The 19,412-nt window shown below is 42.1% G+C and overlaps 2 protein-coding genes across 5 annotated transcripts in view; both read left to right on the top strand.

The window, feature by feature from the left end:
* The window catches only part of farp1 (FERM, RhoGEF (ARHGEF) and pleckstrin domain protein 1 (chondrocyte-derived)), a 53,404-nt gene extending 48,659 nt beyond the window's left edge, over positions 1-4,745 (top strand). The window contains exons 24-27 of one of the 2 annotated variants that reach the window (XM_047601311.1): positions 809-945; positions 1,765-1,872; positions 3,250-3,401; positions 3,534-4,745. In XM_047601311.1, the coding sequence (XP_047457267.1) occupies positions 809-945; positions 1,765-1,872; positions 3,250-3,401; positions 3,534-3,615 (479 nt within the window). In that variant the 3' untranslated portion in view covers positions 3,616-4,745. The remainder of the gene's footprint in view (positions 1-808; positions 946-1,764; positions 1,873-3,249; positions 3,402-3,533) is intronic. The other variant, XM_047601310.1, reaches the window with a different exon arrangement.
* An 811-nt stretch (positions 4,746-5,556) lies between these two features.
* Positions 5,557-19,412, top strand: part of LOC125017239 (dedicator of cytokinesis protein 9-like) — a 77,171-nt gene continuing 63,315 nt past the window's right edge. Inside the window, exon 1 of one of the 3 annotated variants that reach the window (XM_047600136.1) lies at positions 5,557-6,074. In XM_047600136.1, the coding sequence (XP_047456092.1) occupies positions 5,958-6,074 (117 nt within the window). In that variant the 5' untranslated portion in view covers positions 5,557-5,957. The remainder of the gene's footprint in view (positions 6,075-19,412) is intronic. The other 2 variants (XM_047600134.1, XM_047600132.1) reach the window with 2 other exon arrangements.

Genomic DNA, 19,412 nt, shown 5'->3' with positions numbered 1-19,412 from the left:
AACCCACCATAAAGCGCCATCAAGCTAAGGGGAGCTTGTTTCATCAATGCAAGGAAGTTTCATTTGATACATTACGAAGTTTAAAGGTAATAATCGAAGACACTTTACATTTCTAAACTGTACATCGTTTACATTTATGTTTGCTAACTAATATTTTTCGACACTGACTTTGTTGGTCCATTGCTAAGTTAAATCTTCACAGGATACATTTAAATGGACCTTTTTCTTTAACAAAATGCAGTTTCCCATAAAAAAAAACAACCTTATAAAAAAATTATAATGGACTTTTGGAAATATGCCACATATTTTTAGTAGTTTTTAGTAGTATTTTTTATAGTTTACTGCCTCAGTGAGGTTACTGTTCCCACCCTTCCCTCTTTTTGGCTGACAGTAGCCAGTGTGATGTCCTAACCTGAACTCAAACCTGTCGCTTTCCTGCGTGGTTCTGTCCTTTCTCTCCCTTCCCGGCACTTCAGCTCGCCTATAAATAGAGAGTGAGAGCAGTACGTAGATGCGCTAAATGTCCCCGGCTTTCATTAACAGAACGGATCCTGTTTTGGGACGTATCCTCCATACAGCCCTGGCTGTGTCCTGATCTAGTCCTGCTCTTCCTCTGTAGCTGTAACAATGTCCTCTTCACAGCCTTGCCTGGACACACTGCCAGCCTTCGTGTTAACCCCTTTCACTGCATGCCTGTGTTTCGCCTACTCAGTCTCTGTGTTTCTGTCCCTCCCTCTGTCTGTTTTTTTTCTCTCCCTGTCTCTCTCTCTCTCTTTTCCCCATACGTCTGTGCGTTCCTCCGTGGTAGCGGAGCCTAGTCCAGTCAGTGAGAATAAGGCCCCCATGGTGGGGCCCCCGAGTGGCCAGGGACCAGTGCCTCTGTCTGTTATCTGCTGGTACCGTGTTCAGAGCTTCTCCTTTAGTGAATCCTGCAGGAGTCTAGAGGTAAAGGAGCCAGGGAGACAGGAGAGGCCCTCTATGTGTGTTTACATGAACTGCACCACAGGAAGCACATTTTCTAGATAGAGAAATGGAAGGGAAGTCGCCTCAGCTTGACAACATTGATTGGTTTTACGCTGACCGACTCTCGGCTGAAGTTCTTAAATTAACTTTATGGCACTGCAACAATTTAAAATAATGGAGGACAGGAGGGCCATAAACTGTTTCAAGTTGTCAGTTCGGTCTCATAATTATTCTTTTAATTATCAATCTGACATGCAGTTGCAAGGAAAATATTGTAAACTAGATTAAAAAGTTGCAGCGTCCAGCAGTGTTTAACATTCGGGTGCTTAAAATAAGACACTGCACTTAGATATTAACACTTATTCCTCTGTCTTTATTGTAACTAGCTCCCACTCATCCAGATGCACAGAATATAAGTTGAGTTGTTTCAGACTTCTCAAGAGTTTAGACGAAGCTAAAGAAAAATACTTCTGTCATTTAATATATCAGTGTGTTGAAGTCTCATATATGCATCACAGACTTTGAAATCAATTTTAAACTGAATCCTGCTAGAAAAAAGTTTTCCCTTCCTTTAAATAAATTCAAGTGGATGCATTTGAACAGGATAAATATGACAAATGGATAAATACAGGTGGAAATTGCAGAAAATGAAAACATCATCAGAAAGGCTCAATGCTTAGTGACAGTAGAGTTACTTCTTATTTTAAAAGTGCAAAATAACTTACGAGTACTCTAGTTAGGGTGTAATTGTGTGTGACTTGTGCGGTTTCAGAGTCAAACTCGTTTCTTTACTCTTGGCAGAATCAGCTCTCAGGAAACCTACTGAGGAAGTTCAAGAACAGCAACGGCTGGCAGAAGCTCTGGGTGGTCTTCACCAACTTCAGCCTGTTTTTCTACAAGTCTCATCAGGTGACGAACAAACACTCTCACACTGCCAGTGTTTGTCCAGTGAACACATACCACCTTCCTCCCGCTGCGCCAGGAGAAGTGTTTTCTCCTCCGCCGGATGCTTGAAAGCATCGCATCTCGGTGCAGAATATCAAATCTCCGTGCTACATTAGAGGCAGACGCGCTTTCCCATGCTGTATTTCACCATGCTTCCTCCCCGGCAAAAACTTTGTTAGCTGTCTGCGAGCTGCACTTTATAAAGAATCACAAATTGATGTCATACTTTGCATTGCTTTGAAATTCGGCGCTAGCCATGTGCAGCGTCAAATAATAATTTGTAAATTATGCCCTCAGTGAGCACAGCATGCTGAGGGAAACAGATATTCAGCCAGTTGAACACACTTTCAATTAGGGTAAAGATGGGATAGCCATGAACATGATCCAAAGATCAGATCAGTGGTTCACTTCAGAAATATGAAAATGTGATTCTCAAAAGACTGATGACATTAAACTGTGAACACAGAACACAACTAAGCTCTCTAAAATATCCATTCAGAGAAGTTACACAGGAGATTTGATTTAAAGAATCCCACCCATCATTTACATGCATAGGGACAATAATACACTCTGTAAGAGAATGGGGTTACAGATATTTACAAATACAATTGTTATGCACCTCAATTTACATGATAAAAATATTATTTTTAATTACTTTTTCATTCATGATATTTCATCAACATGCCCAGTAAAATAGGAATCATGCGGCGTCTGGGCACTAAAACCAGGACTGAGCTGGTGGAAGCTGGGTATAGTGATCGACAGGCTCTCAGTGGATGATCATTTTAATCTAGTTTCTGTCTGTTCCTTCGTTTCTCATGCAGATCAACACCTTATTTCTCACAAAAAAGCCCACTCAGTGAAGCATTACTCGACCGAGCGGCAATGTTTTCTGTTAAAATAAATTTATCGTAGTTTTAAAATTATATCGTCATGTAGGAAATACCCGAGAGAAACAGAGTACTGGGTTGATGGAAGTGAATTATGTTAAAAGCATTTTCAATAGGGATGGTTCTGTCTCAATATTTTTAATATATGCAGTATATCAGCTGTTGATCACTGTTTTATGCGAGGCCAAGATGGACTCAGCGCCAAGTTTTGAAGGTTTTATAGACAATTTGGCACGGCCTCCATGTGAAAAGATTCTATTTAAAGCTATTACAGCTCCCTCTGTCCTTCCTTTAGCCCAGTATTTCCTTAGTTTTACTGGAAGGGTGATCTCCAGGGGGACATTACTTTGGACAGAAACAGGAATAGTCATATTAGTCATACTTTTTTTCTTTTGGTGTTAATTGCTGTGTTTTAACTCAAATTCTGACTCTTTTTCTCTTCGTTTCTCAGGATGATTATCCGCTGGCCAGCCTCCCACTGCTGGGCTACTCAGTCACCATCCCCTCCGAGTCTGAGAACATCCACAAGGACTACGTCTTCAAACTGCATTTTAAATCCCACATCTATTATTTCCGATCAGAGAGTGAATACACGTTCGAAAGGTACAGAGCTTCGCCTCCAGAATTGATTTCATATCTATTTCTTATGCGTTGTTTTGCGGTTTGGTGTCCTCTCCGATTGTCATACATCAGTTTGAGGTCTGATTCTAAAAAAAGGCGTTTCTCTTCCCACAGGTGGATGGAGGTCATCCGCAGCGCTACGGTGCCCTTAAGTCGCGCTCGTGTCCTCAACAGCAAAGAGACTCATCCTCACTGAGTCGACTCACCTTGTCCCCACACGCTGTCTCCTCCGGGTGGCATCCGCCCGTCCTGCCCCCCTCTCCTGGACTCTTTGCTTTTATTTTCTACGCATACCTGGGACATTTGTACATGTGTCCATGCACATTTGGTGCTTTTTAATGCTTTAATGGTGACATGTCCGCTGGTTTAGACTGCATCAGAGACTGCATTTTTGGCATTTTTACTCTCAACTCAGAAACCTCTTTTTAAGGATGTCATTTTATACTGTTTTTCTAATGGTCTGAACCACTTCCTATCTTTCTGATTTTACATTTTGTCATTGGTTGTTTTTATGGCAGAAAACCCGTTGATATAGACTCCCAGCATCCTTTCGTAGATGGTTGAGCTGTCACTGCATTGTCATAAACCTTTTTTTTTTTTTTTGTCTACGTTTTACTGAAAACGGCTGCTTTGAAAATGTCCTGCAATTTCAGTGCCAAACTGGTTTATATTGGTGACATTGTGGACTTTTTAAATGCTATTTTTTACCATAAAAATTTAAAATCATGTACCACCCTTTAACGTCAATACTCCAATGCTCCAGCCCAGCACAAAGTGTCCCCGTTAAAAAAGACAAAAAACGAAGGAGGTGAACATGAAATTATTTCGTTGTATTATGGACATAACCCTCGGATGGATCACAGTGTGGCCAGGGGTAGCTGTCATCACCACTAATGCCATTTCAAGTAAATATTGTATTAGCTGATGTTTGTTATATTAATACTCTCAGAGAGTTTTTTTGTTTTTTAACTAACTCTGACGTTCCCGTTCAGTTGTGTGAGAAAATGTGTTCATAATCACTGTGTTATGACGGCAAGTGTAATTGAAAGCTTTAAAGATAGCGTGTGAAACAACACTGACACTACTTTCAGTTCCAGACGCCTGTTGCCCTCACTGATCTAGGCTGCCTCTCGTATACAGGTCTTTTTTTTTCTTTTTTTTTCTAGGGTCTGAATGAACGGAAATATGCATTTGACAGGGTTTTGCAGTGAAGTATATGAGATGGGAAAACCTCAGTTCTGATGAGAATTGCGGTGCTTTTTTTCCAGACAACAGAGAGCTCTTTGGAAATGAAAGCAATAAAAAAAAAACTTCCTCAATCTTTGACTTTGGCTACATGTGTTTTTGTTGCAGCCAAGAAGGAAAGGAGTGACACTTAAATTCTATCTTCAGTGCATGTAAGGCAGCTCTGACTGTGACCTACAGGTGGCATCATTGATCTAGAAAGTTGGTTCAGTTGAGCGTTAACTAGTGTAGACCACTAACGGATACATACATGTTGAAATGCTTAGATTTCTGCATCATTTTGCCAAAACGTAACTTAGATTTATTACAGACTGATGCTTAAAGCAGCATTCAAAATGAATATATATATAAAAAAATTTAAATCAGCTTACTGATTATACATAATGTGATTAAATTAAAGAATTGCCAGCAGTGCTCTCGTCACATTTATTACACTCAGTCTCGTTTTAAAGAGAATGAAAGTCACATTAATCCCCAACTAGAGGATGACAAATGAGAATAATGTGAAACGGCTGTGGGCTCAACAACTTAAAACTTACTTATTACTCACAGCTACTTAAAACAGGAGTCAGGTTGTTTCACTAAAGTAAACTGCTGCCTTAATTTTAAGGGATCTGAATGATATAAGTCCAGTATAAATCCTTACTGCAGTCAAATAGATTATCCTTATAATATCACAGCGAAACTGCTTGATAAATTGTTTTTAACATGTGTTTTCTGTGATTTCTTCTTAAAATGTGCTCTGTTTGATTGCTCAGATTTCAGAAGGGAGAACGGTTGTGACACTCCCGAGGCACGGTCTCCATAATTGTGATTCTTATGGTAGTGGGAAACATTGATTCAATCATTCATAGTGAAACCGCTTTCAGTCCAAAGTCCAGGCCCCAGCAGCTCACACACACACAGACACACACAGTCACCCAGTGGGCAGGCCTTTAAGCCGGTAAGGGGCGGAGTGCGCAGAGGGGAAAACAGATTATACACCTCCTGTCTGGCGCTGGACGGCCAATGAAACACTACTCAAGAGGACACTTCATAGTGACAACAACACACCCGATGGGGAAACGCGGAGGGCTTCGGGATCATGCCGCACACGTTGGTTTTTGAAAACGAAAACAGACTGGAGATGAATCAGCAGTCACACAGCGCGGCATGACCCAACTTCAAACTCGTGGTGCGCACTAGCGGGGATCGGAGACGCGGGTAAAAAAAAAAAAAAAAAAAAAAAACCACGATGGTTTTCCTCTAAGCTTCCTCGATAATAACGCGTGGATTGGAAAGTGGTGCGCAACGATGGTCACTCCGTTGCATCCGGAGACCAGGAAATTTACGCGGAGCCTGGGTAAACCTGGCACCGCGGCTGAACTCAGGCAAAGTGTCTCGGAGGTGGTGAGGACGTCCGTGCTGCTTGTAAGTACACACGTTAACTCCCATCTTCCTCCTCCTCTTCACTCCCCCCTACTCCTCTTGTCTGTTTAAATCTTTGTCGGAGCTGAGAGCCACCTGCTTCTTTACGCACACTTCCAGCTGACCTGAGATTAGCCGTGCGTGCTCCAAGCGGGCGTTCAGGGTGAAAACTACTTTTATGAGTGCGTGAGAGGGTGTGAGAGTGATCGAGCATGGTGACTTGGATGAATGAATGAATGAAGGGCGAATAGTCTGTGAAGGCTAAGGTGAATTGTTTTTATATGGCACAATGTAAAACAGTTTAAGACATATCTCTCGGTTGCTGTTTATGCAGAAAGCATTTTGTCTTCTTGAAATCCTTCGCTTTCTTTCCTCTGAGATGGGGATACATTTCAATGAATGGAGGTGTGCCTGACAGAGAAATAACTTTTGCATGTGGTTACTGTATGTCATTGTTGACATACCACCCTGGAAAAACTTAAGGTTAACCATCAGCATGCTGACTCTCTTATTTCCTAGAGAGTCTCTAAAGAATCAGTGCTCGCTCAAAGTCAAGGAGAGCATCACTTTCCACAAGGATGCACTGAGATGACATAATACCTGCTCACAAAGGAAAGCAGGTAGCTTCAGTTTCACGCTTCAGACACATAGAAAGTATCCAGTCACAATGACATGAGGCCCGAATTTGACCGTCCACTTTGGTCGACAACATCTGGGTGACGAGGACCTGTAGTGTAGCTCGGTATCAGTTTTCCTCAGAGTTCTGTGCGGGTGGGGGGTGTGGGGGGGCTATTGTTGCATCCGAGTGTGCTGGGTGTTTGGTGCTCCGTCTGATTGTTCCTGCTTTCCTGGAAAAAGTTGCTAGGCAACAGAAACGGACACCGTCCAGGCCCTCTGTCAGGGAAATGGAATCCTGAGTCAGGATCCCAGACATCCAACCACACCTTCGTATTATTTATTCATTCTCACTCTGGTGCCCTGCCAGAACCGCCGGAGGGAGGAGAGCAGAAGTGGATACAAGTATGCGTGTTGGGAAATCAACAGGAGGGTTGAAGAAACTTGCAGAATATCTGGATGGGACTTTGTTTCGCTGCAGCCCGAGAAGGCATCCGGGAGCTCATTTATTGATAAGCGTATGTGCAGATACTCTCTAAATGGAAGGGTGAATGCATTTGTATAATCAGTAAAGATCTTTTGAGACGTGCATTTAAAGCAGGAGGGTCAAACTCAGTTTACAGGCACCGCATACAGACCAATTTGAAGCGGCCAGAACAATAATACCATAATGTATTATTCTACAGCTAACTCCAAATGTTTGTTTTAGTGCAAATAAGTACATTATGAAAGTGTTTACATTTCTTCAACTGCACATCTCATAAAATGTCTGCATAGTTCTAGGTCTCAGTGTTGTGTTATGTCCACAACTCTCACTAGATATGTGATTTAAAGCCCTGGCGGTTACATTATTTATTCGCACCAAAAAAACTGTAAATACTCTGACATAAAATTATGTCAATAAACTGCCCCTAACCGGCCCTCAGGCCACATCCTCATAAATTTGAACTGAAGTAGTGAATGTATCACTGGAAAACTGAGTTCAAGTGTTTGCTGAAGCCTCTCAGTGGGACAAAGAATGTGCCTGCACACAAGACTGCTGTCCACGCAGCATGTAATTAATTCCTCCATGAAACATGTAAATACCACAGCAGGAATAGAGGGATCTGTTCCAGGGACATAAAGAGGAGATTGTGGTTGTTGTCACCCGTCCTGGCTCAAAGCGTCACCTTGGTAAAACATAAACGTTGCTGTTCTTTTAAATACCTGGCAACGCATTACCCTAATCCAGGTTGTAACTTGCAGTGTGGCACTTGTATAGCCAGTGGTTACGCAGCAGTTTCTCTGCAATGTTTGGGAGTCAAGTGTGCTGTGCTGCTGCTCCCCTCTAACAATTTGTGCATTTCCATGAAGGCGCGCTCTGCTTACAGCCTCTTTGTTTATTGTTTGAGTGGAGAGCACAGGGGCTTGTAATAGGCCCGAGCCCTCAGCTGAGCCGTCCCTCTGTTTCTTCACACTTCAGGCATGCTGAGAACACTGTTGGCTCCATGATGGCTGTCATCAGCTTTGAGTTTGTTTTCCTGGTGATGCCGGTCGATGCCGCACGGACGTTCGCCTCTCCACTTTAGCTGCGTTTGGAATTAGAGCAGAAATCTCTGTCTTGAGCTCTTTAGGTGTCTGCACCTTAAATGTCATTAATGCATCAGCCGATGGGTATATAACAAATCAATGGCAATTGGAAATGTTAAGTTATTGTATGGAGCGCACAAACCAGCTGGGGGTCGGTTGTGTAATCGTGATCAATAGTCCTGATGGCCTGCCACCCAATGGTGATACACTCATATCCTCTTTTTTTTTCCAGCTATGTGTCTGACCCGAGGGAGCTGTACACCAGATGGGTGTCATTATGTGGGAGTGATGCCATTAGCCGCGCATGGCCACTAGATACACAACTCACTGTGTCTGCATCCACAGGGGAAAGTGGGGCTTTCATTTACACTCTGAAAAAGAACAGCGACAACATGGGTAACTGTCACCAGCGTGAACACTTCCTCCTGTAACAGAATTATTTTATTTGTTCTACTTTAAGTCAACAGTTTAGCTCTTAATCCGTTTGTGTGACTCAGTTTCTTGCATCACGTAATAAGCTACATGTGTTTACACGAATGGAACAATAAGGAGACCTTGCTGCAATGCACAGATGATGCATGAGCAAAAACCGCAACCTGTCCTCCTCAGTGTGGTACTCTACTTGAGGACTGTACGTCTGCCCTCTGAATCAAATCGTCCATACTTGCGCCTCTGCACTTTTGTCTTTTATAAGACACCTAAGATTTATCCAGGTGTGGGAATTCCAGAAATTCTTTAGGTGGGTGTGTCGTCTGTGTGCTTTTCAAATATTGCAAGTCTGTCAGGGAAGTTGTTCTCTCTGGTGCAGTGAAGCCACATTTGTTGGTTGAGCCATTCACCAAAAACGTGTGCTCGTTTCACCCTGCAGACGCATGGGTAGAAGTAGTTTAAGGATAAGGCTTGGTGAACGTGGATCTTTTAGTCAAATTCCAAGAAAAGAACACTCTGCTGCGTCTCTCGCGTTTGGAGCAGACGCCGGTCGTCACGTAGGCTACAGGACTGAGCCGGTCAGAAGATTATAGGTCTGTCGGTGTTGTGCGAGGCCTAAGCAGATTGTCCTCTGTGTTTCGTTTCCCTGGTCTGTGTGTGTGTGCGTCTCTATAAAACCTCAGAGTAAATGTATGCATAAGCTGGCTTTGTTGCTCTGTAGGTAAAAGGTACTCCGCTAAAAAACAAAACCCAGTGGGGGTTAGAGACAGGAGAGCAGAGGGGTCAATAATACATGAGCCTGTGTTAGCAACTAGTGCACCCATTAAGAGACTCACTCTCTCTTCTTTGGATTCCACAGTCAGGATACTATGATACTGTTTGGTCAACAATCCCCATCCAACTTTCCAACTCGTCAGTTTATATTTCGCATGTGTAAACCAGGAAGTTCTGTGCCGGCTCACAGGTCAGAACGCGGTGACCCAAAACACCAACCGAATATTAATACAAGCTAGCGCGGCAGCAAAGCATGACTGTTCAAATAAGGGTTATAAGGCTCTGTTTGTGTTTTAGAATTTTCATCTGGTCATGTTGGAGGTCAAGTCTGTGACTTTGGTGAATTGCACTGAACAATGCGGACGGTTGTTCTTGTTGATTTGCCTACACACATATTGTGGTATATTAATGAGAGACGGCTGAATAACAATTGATTTACATTTACATTTTATTTACATGGCTCCTTGTTCAAATATTCATTTATATGTATATATAGCTACATGGTTAACTACGCGGTTAGCTTGTTTTCTGCTAATATTGCAGGGTCGCGGACCCCCTGGTGAAGACCTATGTCACAGAGGCATGCTGCAATATATATTTAATACAAAATGTTAGTAATACTGTATATTTATAAACAGCACTAGGTCGACTTTAATATGGAACACATAGAGTAGGTAGGAGGTCCCTACTTAATCTCTCCCTCAGTTTAATGGTCCTTGGCCTGAAAAATGTTTAAGACCCCTGTGTTAAACCTTATTGCGTGTCTTAACTTAACAAACATATGATCTTCATTTGACAATTTGTACTGTTGTTTACTCACTTCCTATCATTTCCTTACCTTCTTTTTTCTGTCTCTCCATAGAGCTTCCCTCATGCTCTACATGAGCTTCGTTCTTCCTCAGGAGGAAGAGGAAGTTTTTCTTTGCCACCATCACCTTAGTGCATGCCCTGGGGGTTTTTAGGCTCTGGGTTCTGAGTACGTGCATTGTCACTATATAAATAAAACTGAATTGAATTGATACCATGCTATTGTGTGACTTGGCTCTCTGCACAGGGCATCTTAGGAGACAGGAAAACCAATCCTCCACCTGTCTGCTGTTACATTAGCTGAGATGCTCTATTGTTTCACATCCTCAAGCTAATGGTGTGGATGTGTAAATTCAATTTGCTGTACTGGAGTGGAAAGAAAACCTCACAGGACCTGGATATAAGCAGTGATACATGGCTGTGGAATGAAGTCTTCAAGGAAAGTGAGAATTAAAACACACCCATCAATCTCACTGTAACATTGGTTTGCTTGGGTTTGGGCATGCCTCTTGGCCGCTGTGGTTAAAATCCAAACCAGATTTGCCACTCAAGACTTTTGCAGTGGGAAGCTTGAAAATTCCTCAACTGAACACACGAGTTCTGGGATGATATAAAGCCTTAAAATTGAAAGGATTTCCTCCATCCAGCCCGGAGGGACCCCGGTTATTTGACAGAAATACTGCCGTAGCAAAGCCAACTCAAATGATTCACTCGCCAAACAGACAGATTTTGTTCCTGTCCAAATGAAAACTGATTAAATGTTACAGACGCGACTTGAGAGTTTGTTTTAACCACACATGTCAAAATAAGTGTGATATTAACTTTGAGCCAGAAATGAATCCCAGGATATGCATTATGGTCAGATCATGAGATTATTTAATAATTTCTTGAGTCAATGTGGGAAATGAGTAAAAATGTAACTACGTATAAATATCCATGTACTACATCTGCATTCGGTAATCTACTTATTTTTCCTCCAATTGCAGCGCAGACATCGTTCTGATATAACACTAAAACCACTGACAGAAAAAGTACATAACGTTGATCAACTTGTGACACACTTTTGGACCTGGTATTTGTGTGGATGTTAGTTAGATATGTATCACCCACCTAGACAAGACCAGGCACCCCCACCCCATAGCAATGACACTCCTTGATGGTAGTAGTCATCCCTAGCAGGGTGCAGCCTGACACGGGCAAAAATGGTTCAGGGGCAACTCAAAAAACATGAAGTACAGCACAAGGTGTTGACCTGGCCTCCAAATTCACTAGATACCAAACTGATCAAGTATCTGTGCGATGCACTGGAATAAGTCTGATCCACAGAGGCCCCTCCCCCTCAATACATCCTGTTGCCAGACACCACAGGATACCCTCAGAAGGCCCATGTCCATTCTCTGATGGGTCAGTTTTGGAGGCACAAGGCACCTAAACAATATTAGCCTGGTTGGCATAGACCCATGTGTATGTAGCAAATGCAAAACAAATGTGTCTATAATTTTAAAGGCAGAAGTGATCAGACTTTATTTGATTGTATGGAATAACAAACATTGCCACCATGTGCTTCTATCCTGCCAGAACAGGAAGTGCCCATGACTTCCTGTCCTTCATCTTTTTGTGGGAGAGCAGAGCCTGTCTTTTCTTGGATAGAGCGAATTTCCTGTGTCAGTATTTGGGCTACACTGAAGTGTTAGCCTGGCCCTCTGCTGTAAACCGTCCACTACATCAGAGTGTTCTGCCTGATAGTGCAGAGCTGTTTTGGAGCACAGAAGAGGTCACCAGAACAGAGGAGTCTGGACAGTGTGTGTTTTCCTTAGAAAGTGCATGGCAGTGCTCTGACACATGTTTTCTACTCAAATCCTCAGAACATGAAAAATATTCATCATTCGGCAGGACTTTACTTGCCCCTTTACAGCCTGTTCCAGTATTCTTAATGCATGAGGCAATGATGAAGATATTTATACTCTGTAGTTACATGTTCTTCAGCATTTGTCCAGTCGAGGCTTGTCGCTGAGGTGAGGTATGTACTTGTGAAGGCTGGAACCGTAACTCAGTGACAGTTTGTTTAATTTTAGCGCTCTTTTATTTTTCAAAATGGAGATTAGTGTGGATGAATAGAGCTGCTGGGTGGTCGCTGTTGGCATTTCTCTAAACACTGCCTTGTACTTTTACAGCACATATGAATCAAACTTCCTCTCACATCCCACTCTTGAGACATACTTCCTGGTCTGGAGCCACGATTGCTGCACATTATCATCACCAGCGTAGCAATCAAGTGAAGTATTGCTTCGATTCCATCCTCCGGGCCATTAAGGATGCTATTTTTGAGTCAGCAGGGCACACACCTTAGTGCAGCTGGTGGAGACTGACTGAGTCACAGCCCCTGTAGTTTTTTTCCTCAGTGATTACTTTGTGGCTAATCCGGTTTGCCTTCCTGTGTAAACTGATAACAGCTCTTGAACAATCATCTATGATCTAATAGGGAAAAACATTTGAATGGATGGAACAGAGTTGGCCCATTTCATGTCATGCACACATACAAAGACTGTTTTGTAAATGCATAGGAAAACAAGTCTTGCCAGTGATATGCTCCTGTTAGCCACACTAGCACTTTTTTGTCAGGTCAGGTCAATGGTCAGTCACTCTGCTGCTTCAGGCCTGGAATTTCCCAAACTTTCAGATGGATTGCCATAAATTGTCATTGTGATTTTTTTGATCCTGATTATTCTTCTAGGGCTTTTATGACATTACATTTGTCACCACCGCTCCACTCTCTTGGGAAAATAGTCCCTTGTACTTCTCTGATGAGACAGAGAGAGGAGGTATACACTTTAAAGGAACCCAGTTTAAATTATTAATGATTTCCTGAAAAGTTTCTTTGTAGTTGGTTGCATTAATGGTAAATCCAAAAATGCTGACCCTTTGCCTATGGACACAGTTTGGATGGAATTATTGACAGGAAGGCAGAGAGCAGTACACTAATGAAAGGTCTTTTTGCCACTGAGATGTGCTGCAGTGTTGCTCATTTGCCAGCATGAAGAACAGGTTGTGTAACATCACTCCAAAAGCATAACTCAAATGAAAACCATCCTTACTTCCCCTAATACAGAGAATAATTTAAGATATTTAACACAAGCTGTAAAGAATAAGTTGGGGTGGAGCCCCAGGTTCTCGGTAGGATACTAACACTGTTTTCTGGGTTTCAGGCTAATGTAGAGGCTATAACCTCTGCTAACCAGGTCAGAGCGCAATGATGTTGCTCACTGGCATATTGTTTGTAGTAGAATGCTAGTTAACACTAGTGTTTACTTGGTACCTCAATAACATAAAAACAAACTCTTGGGTAGGGCGCCTCAGGCTGTATAGCAAGCGTCTCGTACTAGCTTGGTAGTGAGTCACTGAAGGGAGAAGCTAAATTCTGTTGATTTTCTGTTTTGTTTTCCCTTAAGTCTATGGCTGTTGTTGTCTGGTTTCCATCCAAAACTGTATGTGCTGTTCTGATGTGTCCAGTTTCAATTTGTCCATTTATTATTTATTATTATTTTTTTCAAATATTACACTGTACAAAATGACACACATGAGCCTCAGCTGTGGGCACCTTGTTAGCATGCGCTGATGCTAAACTCGGATTGATAACATTGATGTTAGCTTGTAGCGTGTGCTGTTGAGTTACATATCCTGTCCTGCCCTGCAAATGTATTATTTTGAGAATAGTCTTTGATTTCCAGGCACAGTTTAATGGTTTAATGACACATGTTTTGTCCGATTCATTAGTGTCCGTTCCACTAAGGGCCTTGCAAGGGAGTCACAAGTTAGCCTCAGTCTTTTAACCAACAAATGAATGGCACTACTACAAACTGGTCTTTATATGCCCCAGCCCACACAAGAATAAGTGAATGAGAGAAATACATCTTGTGTAGGTGGATGCTGCTGTGCCTACTACCACTGAGTCATTAGTTTTGTAAGAGGCCAGCCAGAGTATCAGCCAAGAGGTGAAACTAGTTGAGCCCAAAGGCTAAATTGGGGTCCTGCACACGTGCACAGGCCTACTGTGATTAAGCTCATCAGATTAAGCCCTGAAAAACACAAGGTCCCATGACTGGAGACCGAACAAGACATCTAAGTGGGTTGATGAAGAAAAAGTTTAGCAGGCTAATCACTAGCACATTTTCCTTTTAAGACCCTCTGTGTTTTTGTGAGGTGCATTTACTCTAGTGGCCTCCTTGATTTGTCTATAAAAGTTATGTTCCTCCCATCCTTCACTGCAACTGACCATTAACTTGTAATTGTGGGAACGCGGCTGTTACCGTGACAGAAGAGATTGGAGGGTACACTGTAAGCTAACACTCCTAACCTTGTCATTATGTTTTCCACCCTATAGATGCTATATTCTCTCTTTTTGAATCACTGCCAGTTGACGTAGAGGTTGATTTAGTTCTTTTAATGTATACTAGGTCTTTGAACCTTTCCATCTCAACCTTGACAAATGTAAGGTCTATATAAGCTTGTGTTATTTTTAGCAATGCTTGCTGTGTAATCTGGATGGGAAAATGTTTCTTGGTCTGACAGCCCATCTTTTTCTAGACTGTGTTGACAATAACTGATGGATTGCCATGAAAATGTATAATACATTAATGACTCCCTCCTCTTTTCCTCATTTAATATTTGTGTTTTTCCACAAAAAACCTCGGGCCTCTATTGGATGAATTGTGACCATCCTTTGTTCTTAACTTTGTGTGTAGTGTATAACAGGGTTGACATAATACCTGTTAAACACCGTTGTGAACATGTTAGCATGCTGGTGCTAACATGGGACTGAAAACATTAACTCATTCATACTTGCAACAGTAATGATAGTTTCTTCTCCCTCCCTTGACCAATTGTATTTTTTGAGATGTTGATTCATGGAGCTGTAGAAACATGTTGTGGCATGCTAACATGAACTGGTGTACACTGAATTAAAAAACAAACAAACAAAAAAAAAAAACTGTGTATTTTGGCTCAAGTTTTGGTCTCCACCAACTTCTGAGGGAAGTATCTGGCCCTTTGGCTGCTAAATGCTCCATTATGTTCACCAGTCAGTTGCCAACTATCTGCCATTTAGGCCGAGCAGGCACTATAGAGTTGTTTTCACATCCAGCAATTAAAGGACATTCTTTTGGAGACATTTCTGCCACACCTGGTAGGTTTTGGCTCCGTTTTTGGTCTCCTCCACGCTTGAGAAAGTGTCTTTAGCTGTTAAAGGCTCCATTAAATTCGCTAGCAAGTTGCTGTTTGCTGTTTGATCTGAGAAGTAGGGAGGGAGTTTTTAATGTGTTTCTGTGGTTGAAAAAGATATGAGAGCTGTGAGATCAAAACCAAACTGTAAAATTCTGACCTAGATGCTTAAACAGAAAGCTCGCTATGAAGCTCTGCGCCTTCATTTTAACATTGTCATTTGATACACTGTCATTATAAAAAAATGTCATTCACTCTATGCTCTTCAGGGCATAATTACACGTACAGTAATTGTAACAGAAACTCTGGCTAACTACTTTCATTTTGCACCTATTTTATATCCCTCACTCTTCTAACAAGCCAGCAGCATACGCTGCAGAGTAGTCTTCTCTGAACACTGTATCTTTCCCTCTGGCCCCTCTAACATTGCCTCGCTGTGGTCGCTGACCCACCATTCACACTTGCTCATGCCAGGATCAGCTGCCGTCGATATGGTGTAATACAAAACAAAATTAGCAGACAATTGGCCAACACACAAGTCAGTTTCCTGTATTGACACGCACGTAGCGCTTTAACCCATGTAAAGTATTTATAAATAGAGAACAGGTTTAACATTTATTTTTAAGTACCACTTGAGTCAGATTCATTGTGCATCATGAAAAATATAATGTGCTTTTCAGTGGAAATGATCGTCAAGCATTTGTTTGTTCTAGGTGGAGGATGGATGTGGCTGTGAAGTGTGCAGGGAACTACTTAACATTCCTGCTCTGTGCTGCTGTCAGACTGCTATCAGGCCACAGAGATAAAAGTGAAACTTGCTACCGATGTTGTTATCGTTCTTCTGGGATTTCCCTGAAAGTTTTGTAGCACTCATATGAAACACACCCAAAGCACCATAAAGCACTTGAGGGTATAAGCATCATTATTTAGGTAAATAGATGAAACTCAGGGGCTTCTCCATGTGGGCGTAACTCTTACCGATGATGTTGCACTCTTTCCCACAGTCCATGCTGTCAGTTTAATTAAATCCAGCCTAAAATCTGTGCACCTCTCAGTCTTCAGTCTTAACGCTATGTGGATGGGACCTGCCACGGCCAGAGGGGATAAACTATAATGACTTTTCACCAAGGCAGCTGCATAGCTGGCATTCCTCGCTCTGACACACTGTAGGCCAGAGAGCAGAAGAGGGGGAGGGGCTGAGGACAGGGCGGCGTCAGGGCTGGGTTTGCATCTCACCTTTTGCTTTTCAAGCGAATCTGCGAAAGGACAGATGTGAAAGACTAACAAAACATTAGAAAATAGATTCAACTTCCTGCAGAACCCAGATATGCAAAAAGTAATCAGGTCATTAAGGTGATATGCCAGTACAACGAAAGAACCAGTACGAGTATTACTGTAAAACTAAAGTACTCACCAAAACACATCTTACAAGTTAAAAAACTAAAGAAAAAACAGCACTATTTACGATCACTTTTCCTGTTGTGTTGTCGGGGGCTGCCCTGGACATGTCACACCTATGGACAGACTATAATGTGGGGAAAAACCTATACAGGCACAGAGACATCATGCAACTTCTATACAGAGATTTAAACCCAGAATAATTTTACTGCAGGTGTAGTTTTTTCTACATTATCATACATTACATTTTTGATTTGTGAATACTGACACATTAATGCAGGGGTCTTCAATATTTTTCAGGGCAAGGATCCCCAAACTGTATTAAATATATTAAATATATCTATATTAAACTCGGTGTAATGCTATTTATAAATATACATTGTTGTTATCATTTTGCATTCAATATTAAGCTATCCCTTATCCCTTTACTAAAATATGTTGGATTCACGTTAATGTGCATTTAAAGAAATTTAAATTTGTGGGGGGAAATTAAAAAAACAAAGATTTTGTGACCCCCCTGGCTGTTAAAGACCTACGCATTAATGTATCAATATCAGCATTGGTGTTAAGGTGAAGCTTATTTGTACTGTTTTATATTCAGTCCTCTGTCCAGTGGTTCCCAGCCGAGGGATTTGTCCCCCACTGGTAGGTCACGCAAGATAAATCTGCGGGGTCAAGAATGATTAATGAGGCCGTAAGAAAAAAAACAAGGCTTTGCTGCATAAATTTGTTTTCTCTACTCTTTACGTTGTTTGCTGAAATAATCGGAATCAGTTATTTATGTAAAAGGGTTTTGAGAAGTTTCCCGGGTCAGAAGTAGACCCAACTGAGTCAATATACAGTGGCACTTATTCAGCCTAAGATAAGCTGACCGATGCAAAATGAATTCTAATGAGTGTCTGCCCATTCAAGAAAATCCGCATGAAACAGTGAGCACTTTTTTTTCTTTTAAAGCTGAATCAAGCTCATTGTGCGCCCCCCTGCCAACAATAAACACATGAGATCTGTTTTAAGTGAGAAATTCGCTGACATTTGGTTTCATTCCTAAAAATCAGCTGACCGTCAGAAAAGTGAGAGGAGGGAGGGAAACACAAAAGCCTGAAAGCATAAATGAATGTCTTAAGCAGTAGGAAATCATGTGATCCCAGTAAGCGTTGTTTGTTTTTTCTGTCAAATCTTGTGCATACAGTAAAGGCAGGGCTCTCCTTGAGCCTTTGTGTTTGTTTGCTCCCTTGTTTGTTTTCCAGGGTCTTAGCATCAGAACGCAAGAGTACACTGAGTGTGCGGCGCCTTGTCCCTCGACTGGATGGATAAATAAAGTTAGCTGGGTGGTGTTTGTGGAGGAGCAGCGGTGTGGCTGTGTGCCATGAAGACTTGCTCCTAATCACACTGTGATGTTTGTGATGGCGGGGTACAAAGTGATCCTGGACCCTGGTCAGTGCTCTGTTGACATTTAGACAAGTGTAGCGCTTGTGTGATGTGAGTTAAAACAGACGCGGCGGACAGAATTATGAGCATGCAGCATCACATCCCAGTTCTTTGCTGTAAACACCGCTGTGCGGATAAACAGCCCAGGATCCCTGACTCGACTTAAACCTCACGTTAAGAGTTTCCGTTCAGTCTTTTAAAGGCCAGCAGCCCCCACTCTCGCAGCAGTGAGTTTAATTTTCCACACCCATCTGTGTTTCTCAAATCTGCTAAAGTCTAGTACGACTTTGACAAAGTTACACATGGGTGACGAGCTCTGGTTTAATCGTAGCTCGCAGCAATTACCCGTTTTTCCATCTTTTGACGAACGCCTTCCCAAGTGAATTGCTCGATGCTCGCAAAAATGTCAAATCCATCTTAGTTGCCATAGCAGCCAAACTGCTTTTGTGCTATTAACCTGATCCTCGAGGGAGGTTAAATCTCACAAAATGCTAATAGCGGAGAAATAACCAGGAGCAAATAATGAGTTTTTTCTTTCATGGGAGAATCCCGCTGTGCTGTGTGGGTTACCATGTGATGAGAGACTGAGGGGGTAGGAGGCTGTAGAAAGTGGCCTATTCAAGACCCACATACAGGCCGTGAGACAAAGCGCACGGCAGTGTTGACTGTCCCCAGTCCAGCTATTGTAAAACCGGCGTGTATCTCATAACATGTGTTTCCTCTCTCAGGAAGGGTGGGGGCCTCTGTTTTGGAGTGTCGGGGCAAAGCTTGGCTCAGGTGGCACCAGCAAACTGTGTTATGGAGCCAGCGGGGAAAGAAACTGTGTGCCATTCCTGGGTTTTCAAAATAATTCCAAAGCTAAATGTGCGCAACGGCAAAAATGATTTTCGTTTATGCACATTCAGTTTGCAGACAGAGTTGAACTTAATGACCTTTCTGTCATGTGTAAGTCTTAGTTGCTAACAGGAATAAAATACACAGAATTAATCTTTTATTTTGTAATTTTATAATCCGATATCAATGTATCTGGAAGACTATGTACCCTCTCCACTTGGGTCCCGTTTTTGATTGTTGACCCCCTGTATCATGCATATCTAACTTTGA

This window comes from Mugil cephalus, chromosome 12 (genome assembly GCF_022458985.1).
Source record: "Mugil cephalus isolate CIBA_MC_2020 chromosome 12, CIBA_Mcephalus_1.1, whole genome shotgun sequence".
Lineage (NCBI taxonomy): Eukaryota > Metazoa > Chordata > Actinopteri > Mugiliformes > Mugilidae > Mugil > Mugil cephalus.
Note: the sequence above shows the minus strand (reverse complement) of the source record. Positions and strands in the feature narration are given on the sequence as shown.